This window comes from Papilio machaon, chromosome Z, assembly GCF_912999745.1.
Source record: "Papilio machaon chromosome Z, ilPapMach1.1, whole genome shotgun sequence".
NCBI lineage: Eukaryota > Metazoa > Arthropoda > Insecta > Lepidoptera > Papilionidae > Papilio > Papilio machaon.
In genome coordinates this window covers 911,520-923,839 of record NC_060016.1, presented here as the reverse complement: position 1 = coordinate 923,839, position 12,320 = coordinate 911,520, and the positions used below count along the sequence as shown (strand labels likewise).

Sequence of the window (12,320 nt, the reverse complement as noted above, 5' to 3'; positions counted from 1 at the left end):
ATTATAGAAGCGAGGAACAATCTGTTAAGGAGTCGCTTGTTTATTTATATTGCGGGAAACATTGTTTTAATAAAATAAAGAGTACAAAATGTTATAATCATTGTTTTGTTTTTGTTTAATTTACTTTAATCTATTACCTTTTGTATTGCCACAGCGAATGTACCTGCTGTTGTTTATTGAAAATCTTATCAGTATTAAATATAAATCGACGAAACAATTTATTTTATGGCACGGATAATATACAAGTTATTACGACGTTTCTGTGTACGCTAGCGACTGAATTCGTGCACGCCCTAAAATTAAACTAAGTTCTAAAGCGAATGTTATTCTACCTTAGTATATTTATTAAGACTGACTAACTGGCTGAATAAAATGATAATAAATGATTTACTATAGGTGTGTAGTAATACTTATATTTGTACAATTTATATAAATAAATAAAAAATAAGTGGACTTATGCGAACTAGCTATACATAAATTGGATACTATACATAATACGTTTTTAATATAAAGCTTTGCGAATGTTAAAATAAAATCTAGAACTGTTCTGTAACTGAAATAACCCAACATCTTTTCCAAAACTACCAAAATATTTTTTGATCAGTTTGCGTATTTTTTATTGCATATCGTTATTATGTATTTCCAACAATTGCAGCAAATTTTGGTTAAGTTATGCGTCTTTTTATTTTTAATATATGCTTGCGTTGTTCTTTGTAAATATACAATGACAATATAAAATAAAAGAAGTAATATAAGAAAATACATACAAGTCCCTGTCAGGATGACAAAGAAAAAATTATGTTTGTATATTAAAATGTAAGTTTCTTCGAAAGTATACTTACTTAATATCTTAATGCATATAGACAGCGCTAGCAGCTTTGCGATGTATTAAATCTTTTGAGACAAAAATAAAACTAGATAAAGGTCTTGTGGTCATCATACCAGTATACTCGAACGCCAAAGCATTAAGTTTTCCCTTATCCTAACACTAGATGGCACTTCCAAGATTTTACAATTTATAGATCACGCTGATGAAGTTCGAGTCGGTAAACGGAGCGAGTAAAAGCTCGCATTGGGCTTACAACTCGATAACCGTAGACGTCCTTATAATCCTGTGAGATTGTAAACTTACCGCGCCAGTTTCTGTCCATCAAGAACTTGATGTATGGTCGGGAGGGAAGCGAGATCTAAGCCTCGGGCGATGAATGTCATCTCCGTGTTGTCTAGAGGAGGCTCGCCCTCGCGCGCCGTGCCCCACGTTGTGAGATACTGGATATCAGCCAGGGTCTCTGTACAATATATATTTAGGTTAATCATAAAGATTCCTTCTTTCAAGGAGAGTGATAGGGACGACAGACTGATTTTGAGCGAGCGTTTCGGCGATAGAAACCTATGGTTACAGATAAAGAAGTGGCTCGTATAAGCTTTCCATCTTTTAGTGTTATCGGTTTAATCAAAAATTCAACCAATAATGTTGAAACTTATCTAGCTAGATAATAGTATATTCAATATGTACAAAAGAAACTTGGCAACTTTATATTCCGAGGTTGTATATTACTTTGTAAACAATAACAAAGATACACCTGCACAAATATATTCCGATCACGATTTTCATAACGCAGCTGCATTACATAAAGGAAGCGCAGGGGAAATAGACGGTATGCTCCTATATACGGATATACATATACTATGTATTTAAGAGACGTCTAGGAAAACAATAGTAACATGATCTTAACATACAATGGTTAAACATTTCATCTATTCAATTGATAAATTGGTTGGAGCGTTTTTGAAGGGACTTTTATTGGAAGGTATCAGATGTATGCTGTATGCAATAAAATATGCCACTTACTGAGAGACGTATTAGGCAGTTCCAAGTCAGGTGCGAGGAGACGCGAGGCGCAGGCGGCGCCGGCGTACACCAGCTCCATCTCCAGCAGCGACAGACCATTACGCTGTGTGGTGAACGGCGCGTCCTCGTGCCCCACACACAGGCAACGGAAACCGAAGTGGCAGTCCGGACCACTGCACAACATACGCTACTTGTGTTACATGTTCACAGAATTAACACGTTCAATGATATTGACTCACACATTAATATGTGAAAAATTAGCTTTCATGTTCGACACACCCTCATCCGACGAGAGGAATCGACATAAGGAAGCTCACCCACGTCAAGTTATCATGGAAAATTTCAAATCTTCACGCAAAGAGAAAATGTTAAATGGAAAGTATCGATACAATGGGGTCTCTACCCTATCTAGAGGGTAAGGAAATGGCCCTATCAAGACTTCCTTGTTATACCCTAAAACAATTTTCTTGTAATACTTACTTGTCAGTTTTGTAGTCACTTAGATAATCGGAGGCTGTCTCCAATGAGAATATGACTTCATTTCCAGGTACCAAAATAGCTTTCTGAGGATATTCGGAAGCTCTGTAAATAATATCAATAATTATCATTTTTGTATGAAATGCAATGTAAAATGTATTTCGACATACGTCTATAGCAACATCGAAGAGACCGGCAATATTCAGTCGCTATAACCGATGTTAGTTTATAATTTAACTTACACGTTAGCAAGTCGCGGCGTCACACTCAAGTAAACTTTGTTATGATGTGTGCAGTTGTTATCCAAATCTCCCTCTTCATTGAAATCATCTTGTTCTCCTTCCTCCGCCGACAACAGAATGCGCCGCTAAAATAATAATTACATGTCAGAATACTAAAGCTTATATGTTTTTTATGTAAATACTAAAAAGATTAACGTGATATAAAAAAATTAATAAGGAAGACTTTATTTACTAAGATAAGACTCCGTCCGCGCGGAATCAAAAAAAAATCTGAATAAGTAGAACATGTGTTCTTCCAGACTACGATCTACATCTATACCAAATTTCATAAAGATCCGAACAGTTCCGTAGATATCTTCAAACAAACATCCATCCATCCATCTAAAACATTCGCATTTATAAAATTTAGTTTTTTAGTTTAAGAACCTTGTAAAAGTAAAACGTATTTTTATGTTCTTTGTTGGATTCAACTGTTCGGGAATTATAAAATTGTTAAATGTCAAATTAATTACGATATACTAAATCCTCAGTCCGGTTAAAACATCAAAGTCGCTACATAATTTTAAGATCATGATTAATTAATAGCTTTTGAAATATACGTAATTGATTTTTTTTTGTATTTAGTAAGTCATTGATAAAAACGTTAATAGATATTATATTTTTTGAAAAAAAGACTAATTTAAATTCAATGTAAATTATCTAATACTAATTTAAAAAAAAGTACTAGCATAACATTGCCATTGTCATAATACAAAAATAGTAATTTACTACAATATAAAATAGAGTTAGAAAAATAATATGTCATACAACTATATCTATACTATGTGTAAATCTGCAGTTACTATGTACAAGTTCTACTTATGATATGTATGAGGTAACAACTACTATATCACATATTTGTTACCTACGATATTATTTAATATTACCTCCGTTACCTGTATAGTTGGCTATTTATTATTCCACTGTAACTTTATATAGTTTATTTATTTTACGGTGAATATATTAATATTTATTAAACCTAAAACCTTTTTCATCTTTAATTTTAGATATTGTTTAAAAAACTATGAAAAATAACCTTTTACATTTTATAATATTTTCAGATTTTTAAATAATTAGACATAAACCACGTAAAGTGGAGATTCGTATTGACAAAGACTCACTTTGGGTTTATAATTAACTAGAAATATGTAGTTATACAAAAATATAGAATGATTTAATGAATAAATGGACGATTTTCTACCTTGTATACCTTACGGAAGGGCGACTCTGAGATGAGAGGCTCTTTTACAGCCGTACACTTGTTCGTGGGCGCACCGGCCGCCGCGTAGATCGTCAGCGTGTCCTCGGGCTGGGCGGTGATGCTGCGCGGGTCCATCTCTAACGCTATCCATGTCACGCTCTTTGGGAATAGTACTCTAGAAAAAAATGTAAAGATTACACAAAATGGCGGTCAGAATATATATATTGAAATAGTTCGCTTAGTGGAAAATGGGTCTAACCTCATGTTTGTGACAGTGGACTGCTGGTAAGGGTGCTGGCTCTCGACCCAGGTGTAGTACTGTCCTGGTGGTGAGGCCGGCTCCTCGCTCGGCGTCTGCAGGTTTAGCGCGGCCACGTGCGGCAGCATCTTGTGGATCAGCTCCAGTACCTTGACGTAACTCTGCACAGAAAAAAATATAGTCAATTAGTAGGTATTTGGATATTTTTCTCTGTGATGAAATTGAACTCAATGAATTTCATTAATGACACAAAAAAAAGATTAAGAAGGATAAAAGTACCAGAAAATAAATTTAGAGAGTAGGATGGCGAAATCCACCTATATCATGTTGTGTGTGACATTGGGATTGTTGTCGCACCTTAGGATCGTCCATGGTCTCTAGATGTGTGAGTACGTAGGGCAGCAGAGTGTTGACGGCGGGGCTGTCGCGCAGCGCGGGAAGGTTGCGCCGCATCTCCTCCGGAGTCAGGTCAGCCCGCAGCGCGGCCAGCAGCTCCGTGCTGCGCTCCATGACCAGCGCCCCAACGCGCACGGTCAGACTGCGCAGCGCTGATACTATCGCGTCGTTACTCTCAGACGCGTTTGATAGCAACTTCGAAGATCTAACAGAAGAATTTCTGTTATGGTCACTGATCAATGACGATCGAATATCGTACAAGTTTCTATAGCATATTTAATTAAGTACAGTAATCAAAGTAGTCCATTTGAAAATAAAGGAGAGGAAAAAGCGAAACCAGTAAAATTTTGAAAGAGGTAAGAATTAATGAACTTAAAGAGGACTTCTGTTAACACCACAGCAAGGATAGTTATATAAAATGACCATCCTTTCCTTCATATTTAAACTAACCCGTAATAGACAAGGCAAGGTATTTGTCCCCTGGCCAGAGTAGTTCCGTTGAAGCTGAGAGAGCTGGAGGCGAAGTAGAAGGTGGTGCCGTCGGGGCCCTTCACCGAAGGCAAACCGCAGTCGCCGTTCACAGTACGCCCGCCTTGGTTGCACAGCCTCAGTGCATATTGGTCCTCCTCCTTCAATGAACTCATTGTATCAATGATTTCGTTAAGGATTACAAATATAGATTTACTACACTGTACAGGACAACTGAATTAAACTTTCAGTCGGTATTTACAATCAAACCTACATCAGCACGTATAATTTAAGTTTATGCGTCATGACTGTGCACCTAGAATTACTTACCCAAGCTTCTTTTCATTTAAATCATGCAGACAACAATATATTTTTGTTTGGATGATTCGAAAATGAAAATCAACAGTGAAATTCTACAGCTGTTAGACTTATATTACAATGTCAAAATAACAATAATTTCAAAAGGTAAAAAACATGTGGGTTTCAAACCTTCAATGCGATGGGTCGTTCAAACTTAATGGTTGCCATATCGTGTTGGCAGTCGGCGGCAGTGAATGTGCCGTGAACAGACTCCACGCTCACCCAGCAGTGCGACGGCTTCGGGTCCTCCGACGTGTTGCGTAGCTGCTGTAGTTACATTGTCACATTCAGTATCGAATACATACTTTTTACATTAGATATAACAACCCACGCGACGAAAAGAGCTACATGTCTTGATAGTTCACATAAGAAAGTATCTTTTCGTCGGAAAATACTTACGTCCTGCATCAGCTCAAGTGTATATTCATAGGAGCCACCGCCGCCGTACACGCAAGCTCCTACCAGCATAATGCCCGGCCGGTCTACTGTAAACGCGATGGAGTCGGGGCTCCCGTTGCCCGTGTTCCAGGCGCGGTTTTGATTCACGCGAACAAATCGAGACGGAGTAGTGAGATGTTTCACGGCATTCGTGTCCAGTTCGTCCTGGGTCGTGGGGGAATATAACTATTAGCTTACGACAAAAGAGCAAAGAATAAAGCCTATTTAATATTAATTGTACTGGAGGTTAACGGATCTATAGACAATATTTACCCGGGCATCATTGGCACACTGCGCCAATTCAGCTACTATCCGCACTAAGAATTTGCAGCAGTATTCGGCCAGACGCTGGTGGGCCGCGGCCTCGCCGTGGTCGTGGGGCTTAGGACACTGGCGCGTCGTCATCCGCTGCTTCACCGGTATCAGCACGATGTCCAACAGACGGGGCATTGCGTCCATCAAATGCCAGTCCAAGTACGCCGGCTTCGGCTCACACTGATCTTGGCTCTATGTTACATAGAACAAGTATGTGAGGTACACCTTGCACATTTCCTTGCAGAGTACGCGTTAATGATGGTACTTGCTAACAAATATAATAGGAACTATTTAAACTACAGTGCCTGCGGAGATCGAGATTGATCAACATTAAATTATTACTAAAGTCCATTGACATTACGCAGTTCATCTAATGAAATGTCAAAGAAGATGAATGGCGTATAATCTTATCGAATAGATCTGAAACTTAAAACACATACTTTTTGTTCTCTATTGTTAGCCCTGGGCGGCACAGGGGGAGGTTTCTTCGAGTTCGAGGCACGCGACGATGAACCAGCTTTACTCGGACCCTCCTTCGCCATCTGAGCAAAGAAGCAACAACATAATTTCCTGGTAATTCAAAACGGTGCGTCTGTTACTGGTAAATTTACTAGTGTGGGTGATTTTCCGGTGATTCAGAAAAACTTATAGGATAGGTAAAACTTGTGCTAGATTCCCACGCGGGCAGGGCAACAGTAAGTTAAACCAAATAGACCATATTTTCCCCCGCAAACCAATTAAATGGCAATTTTTGTACTTACCCTGCTATCAGGGCGTTCAACGCGGCGTTTGTTGTCCTCGTGCAGAAAGCTCTGCGTCACCCCCGCGATGTGTTGCAGCACATCCATCAAGCTGAAGGAACTGCACAGCGCCGCGCACGTCGCCGACAGCTCCCTCACACTCGCCATAGGGACTTTTCCCTCCTGTTTCAACATTTATATGCGTTTTAGATACAAATATGACCGTTTATTACAACGTATTCCAAAAAATAATAGTATACAATACCTTAACATAAATCAGCTGAGAGCAAAGATGGTTCCACTTGAGTGTGGGCGTTGGGTAGAATGCGTGGAAGCAAGAGGTGACTGTCTCGTGAGCTTCTTTTAGCACAGAGTTCGTCAATTCCAAAGAGAACTGAACGTAACAAGCTCTGTAACCTCTCCTGCCTGATCGTCGCGGCAGCGTGGCGCAAACGGGAACCTGCTCCGACATTATTTGCCTAATAAAGTTGCGTACCTCGCCTATTGCTTCGAAATACGACATGAACTCATGTGAATTCCTCTTTTTACCATTGTTTGGATATATTTCAGTTATGTAAGATCTTATAAGTCTCAGGCAAGATCTTATCACATACACCAATCTCTTTTGCTGCTTCATCGCACTTAGTTTCTGATAATTGATGGGGACTAATCCGTTTGTGGCATCAACCATCCCTTTGAATGTCTTCCAGCTCCATTCCATTAAGTTCATTAAGATTTTGAAGCAGCCAACGGTGACTTTACGAGAAATATTCTTGGATAGAACAACTATCGGCTCATGTTTTTGGGATCGGCGGAGCGCTAAAGCTTCTGCATTTAGAACAGTGTATAGGAGACAAGGTATTTGTCCCGCGTTCACATCTGTGCCGTTGTTGGACATTTTAGAAGTCTTGAAGTGGAAGCCGACTTCGTCATTGATGACCACCGCTTGTCCCGAGGAGCCGCAGTCGGATGACGGTCCATTGACGCTGGCCCAAGCCACGTACCATCGATTAGCCTACAAGTACAAACAATTTTCTGTATCGAAACACAAGTCCCTTCTTTGTAAAGAAACTTTACCGAAATAATCCTTGATAGGAGCAATTTACTTACAGATACAGATACAGGAGAATCAAATAAAACGGGGAAGCGATCCCTGGGCGCGCACTCGTAGACGATCTCCTCGCTCTCGGCCAGGAGCTCCCCGTCCCCCTCCTGCTCGCCGCCCTCCCTTCCAATGTCGAACAACTTGATCTTAGCCGTATAATCGCCACGGCCTCCGAACAAACCATAGCCGCCTGCGCAATAAATATATTATTAAATACTTTCAAATATAAATTAGGTAGTTAAAAATGTTTTTTTAATAACTAGCCCCCGCTTACATGGCATGCCCGATGTTGTCTGACTAGTCTTACAGAGTACAACCAAATTCTTAGTATGCAATGCACAAACTTTTTTAATATACTAACCCAACAAAATATCTGTATCACACATGAAACGAATGGCCTCAATGGAGTGACCGGAGTACCCCCAACCACCGCCGTGACTGGCGAAGCGGTTGACCATCAGGAAGTCTTCCAGCACCGGCGCCGCGCCCATCGACATACTATCGGGTTTGTATTCCGTTATCGGGAGCCTGGTACAAAGAGATTAAGTTCACAATAATAAAAGATTGATCTATTGTCCTTTTTATTATTTATTTTTTACCCAAGGCTATTAGTTACTTTTTAATGTTTAATTATTTTATTGTAAAACACTTACTTATTATCATGAGCATATGTAAGTGAGTCCAAACACCCCATGAGATGCAAAGCCGCATGCATCCTTGTCACTTGACAATCTGCCACGTTGGGTATAGCAATGTCTTGGTTTAACACAGACATGTGGGTGAGTGCCAGATTTTCCGGTGGTTTCTCATCAGTAGAACGGCACTGATCGAAAGTCGTCAGATCTTTGAAGTCCTCTAATCGCTTCATCATACCGTAGTTAGGGAATTGCCTTTCATTTTCGGTGGTTGCGTCCGGATCGTTGTAGCAACGCTGCAGTTTGTTGGCATCGAAGGCGAGGATGTTGAAGCACTTCATGACTCTCATCTGTGGCTGGTAACACCACAGTACATCATAGAGAGGGTCTAGACATGCGAGACTGTTGACGAAGTCAACTTGCTCTGGTCCAGTCCAAGCATTACAAGAACCGTCTAGTTTATTTATGGTGATGCATTTGAATGCATGTTCCGGCTGATTGGGCAGGATCACTACAGGACAAGTATAAAGTAATGATTTAATCAATTTGGTACTAACTTATTAAGTAATGCGCCAAGTAATTGAAGTAAAATTTAACCATTTTTTTTAAATGTTGCAATGGAAAAATAATTTATTGATAATTATTTGTTAAAATCATAAGATGCTGTAAGTTTATTTTAGTTTACGAGCGCGTTTACAATAACAAAAAAAATTGCTATTCCTAATTATAAGGCGCTTTATTAAAAACTCATTCAGCTGATACATTAGGACCACTAGCTAAATACATACCAATGTTGTTGCCATTAGCAGTGATAGTCGAACTAAAGAGAGTATCAGTCTTGATGACGGACTGAGTGAGTTGTACGAAGGTCTGGTCACCAGAGGCGGAGACCCAGACCGCTTTGGAAGCGTCGCGGGGGCCGAAGCGGGAGACACGTCCTGGAGTCGCGTACCAAACTGCTGCGCGCTCCTGACGCACGGGCTCCTCGGGCTGTTGGCGCCCCAATGAACCTTTCTGTGTTGTACACATCACAACCGAGTTAATGCTAAGCTGACGAAAATAATCGTATATTTATGGAGTTGATGATGAAACTATAAAAAATCGACATCTTATGGATATTACTCTACTCTTTTCGTTGCATGAGTAGAAATGTAGCAGCTCCTTGAGGTCGGTTTTAAGGGAAAAACAACTCATGCCCGTGACCAAGAGGGGTATACAGAGATTACATTTCTGAAAGTCAACATGCACCTTTGATGCGAGTCATTGGCAGGAATGAAAATATTTACCTAGGTTTAAGTAAAGCTACTTACCCTTAATTAATTTCACCAGAAGGAATTTTTGTAGATCGATATATTGATAACGAACATTTATAATGATTTAGTTGCAGTGCGTCGGAGTAGGAGAGTGGAAGGGTAAATAACTTGGAGTAAAAAAAGACATCAAAATCCTACGAGATATGGTGTCATTTTAAACGCATTATGACGTCAAATATATATACACTATTATTACGCTTTTATTGGTTAAAGTAAAAGCGATATCACTTCCCTTAAAGCCCTCATGCCAACAAATGACGTTATGTACTTATGCATAAATAAATAACTTTTTTTAATATTTTAGTTTTCAAATGTTTGTCCAATATATTGTATATTGGACAAACATTGGTCCTTGATTTTTTAATTACCAGAAATAAAATTCAGTTAACGTAAAGTACAAATATTATCTCAAATATGTACTTATTATTGTTTTTTACCTAACGGTGAGAAAATTAATAACAAATTGAAATTTTAAAAAATCCTGTAAAAACATGGACACAACAATACTGTCATCATGAGTCATTTATTAATGAAAATGGCTAGGATCATAGCTTCGTAGCTAAGTGGAATATGTAAGCGGGGAGTAGGTAAATGTCATTGTGGCTTTTTATGAATAAAGTGAGCGGGATCTATTACAAACGTTATCCATGTGTGCACACACGCACATTGATACATTTATTGTAATCGACCAATAATTAGGTCTTTTGTAGAATATTATTTCTATTTCGATTTGCATACTTTTATATATGATTAGTATCGGCAACAAGTAAAGCTATATATTGTTTTTGTTAATTAAAAAATAATCTTGTATATTCACAGTAGTAAGAATTAATCAATGCATGTTGCATCACAGATTAATTGTCTCTACTTTTCTTCTGATGAACACGACATCGGTCACTTTATCCATCCCTTCTTTCCTTTTCCTTATTAATTTCAATATTTCTTTAACCCCTTTCAGAGTTTAATATGGGAATGTTTTTTAAAATACTTACCAAAACACAACATACAGGCTAACTACAAATTATAAAAAGCTCATCAAAAGAATAAAAAATAAAAAATAAAAATAATTGTTTATTGTAACAAAAAAAAATGGTACGAAAACATTATCACATTTAATTAATTTCCTCGTACCTTATTTTTTTAAATAGCAATAATTTTACATACATACATAATATAATATAAAAAAATTAAAACATAATATATAAGCATATAGCAAAAAAAATAATGATGTAATTAGGGAATACAGGAACTTATATGAGTATTAATATTTGGGTATTTATTTAACAAAAAACAAAAAATAAAAAATTAAAAAAATGTATACAATTGAAAAAATAAAAAATTAAAATATAGCATATGTCTAATATCACATTACATAGCAGTCTTATTTCTATCACAGAACTGAAAGCTACCAAAATAATGTTTCCTATATGTGCTTGCTGCCTATTAAAATTATAATAAAGGAATGTTAAGATTATAACAGGCGTAGGGTAGGTACAGTTGGATAGTGCACGGCTTATATCTAGTGACAGGAAAAAAATAGCTGCAGCATACAGCGATAGCGAACCGGAACCCAAGCTTAGCAAATTTTGCTTCTTTCCGGCGGAAACTTAAACAGATTGGTTCAGTACGAATTATATCTGATTTATGGAGCAAACCAACATTATGTTTTCTCTTAATGTCACACAGGTCTCAATGAGTTCGTCTCGGTTCCGGATCGGTTTCGCGAATGTGTAATATAGGCTTAATACAAGTAATCTAAGTGACTAGATATGGTGTGTACATGCAGAGATATAACTGTATAGGACACATATATCTCTTAATTCAAACAAAAGCCTTAATGTTGTATACAAAAGATACATATTAAAGTAACTTTGGAAAACCATTTTGTATTTGTACAACATACTAGTTGTCACCCGCGATATCGTGTGCCCAGATTAAAAAAGAAAGGTAGTCAACCTAGGTAGACAATGTTGTACATTTGTGCTAAATTTCATCAACATCTGTTGAGCGCTTTCTGAGATACATTCAAACAAACATCCATCCATCTAAACATTCGCAAACATATGAAATTTTTGGTAATACACAATTTTCAACAAAAAATCAAAATTTTCGAATGAAATTTGATGTTTAGGAGATATAATGCGTTAATTTGTAACGTGATATGAATGTGGCACCTGATGGCTGCCGAAAGTGTAGAGCTCGCCGTCGCGCGTGAGTACGGCGGTGTGGTTGCTGCCCGCGGCCACGGCGGAGGCTCGCAGCGACCGCACGCGCACTATGCGGTGGTGAGCCGCCACGTCACCTGCACCCAGCTGGCCCATCTGGTTAGACCCGAACGTCAGCACTTCACCTAAACGCAAACGACAAACATGAACCACATTAAAAAAATGCAATAGATTAAAATCAATGTAATACAGGTAAATTTCAAATGCATCAACTTAATAAACGGTGGTAAAGCCATCGCGTTAAATAACATTATA

At 38.2% G+C, this 12,320-nt stretch overlaps 1 protein-coding gene across 1 annotated transcript in view; it reads right to left on the bottom strand.

Moving 5' to 3' along the window:
- Positions 1–12,320, bottom strand: part of LOC106715876 (E3 ubiquitin-protein ligase MYCBP2) — a 95,359-nt gene that overhangs the window by 75,196 nt on the left and 7,843 nt on the right. The window contains exons 16-34 of the mRNA XM_045686057.1: positions 12,015–12,190; positions 9,316–9,541; positions 8,546–9,038; positions 8,254–8,420; positions 7,898–8,082; positions 7,053–7,802; positions 6,809–6,970; positions 6,488–6,589; positions 6,006–6,239; positions 5,694–5,897; positions 5,424–5,561; positions 4,917–5,095; positions 4,428–4,671; positions 4,071–4,231; positions 3,821–3,986; positions 2,572–2,696; positions 2,333–2,434; positions 1,853–2,025; positions 1,133–1,289 (exon numbers count right to left, since the gene is read on the bottom strand). Coding sequence (XP_045542013.1) covers positions 1,133–1,289; positions 1,853–2,025; positions 2,333–2,434; positions 2,572–2,696; positions 3,821–3,986; positions 4,071–4,231; positions 4,428–4,671; positions 4,917–5,095; positions 5,424–5,561; positions 5,694–5,897; positions 6,006–6,239; positions 6,488–6,589; positions 6,809–6,970; positions 7,053–7,802; positions 7,898–8,082; positions 8,254–8,420; positions 8,546–9,038; positions 9,316–9,541; positions 12,015–12,190 — 4,144 coding nt within the window. The remainder of the gene's footprint in view (positions 1–1,132; positions 1,290–1,852; positions 2,026–2,332; positions 2,435–2,571; positions 2,697–3,820; positions 3,987–4,070; positions 4,232–4,427; positions 4,672–4,916; positions 5,096–5,423; positions 5,562–5,693; positions 5,898–6,005; positions 6,240–6,487; positions 6,590–6,808; positions 6,971–7,052; positions 7,803–7,897; positions 8,083–8,253; positions 8,421–8,545; positions 9,039–9,315; positions 9,542–12,014; positions 12,191–12,320) is intronic.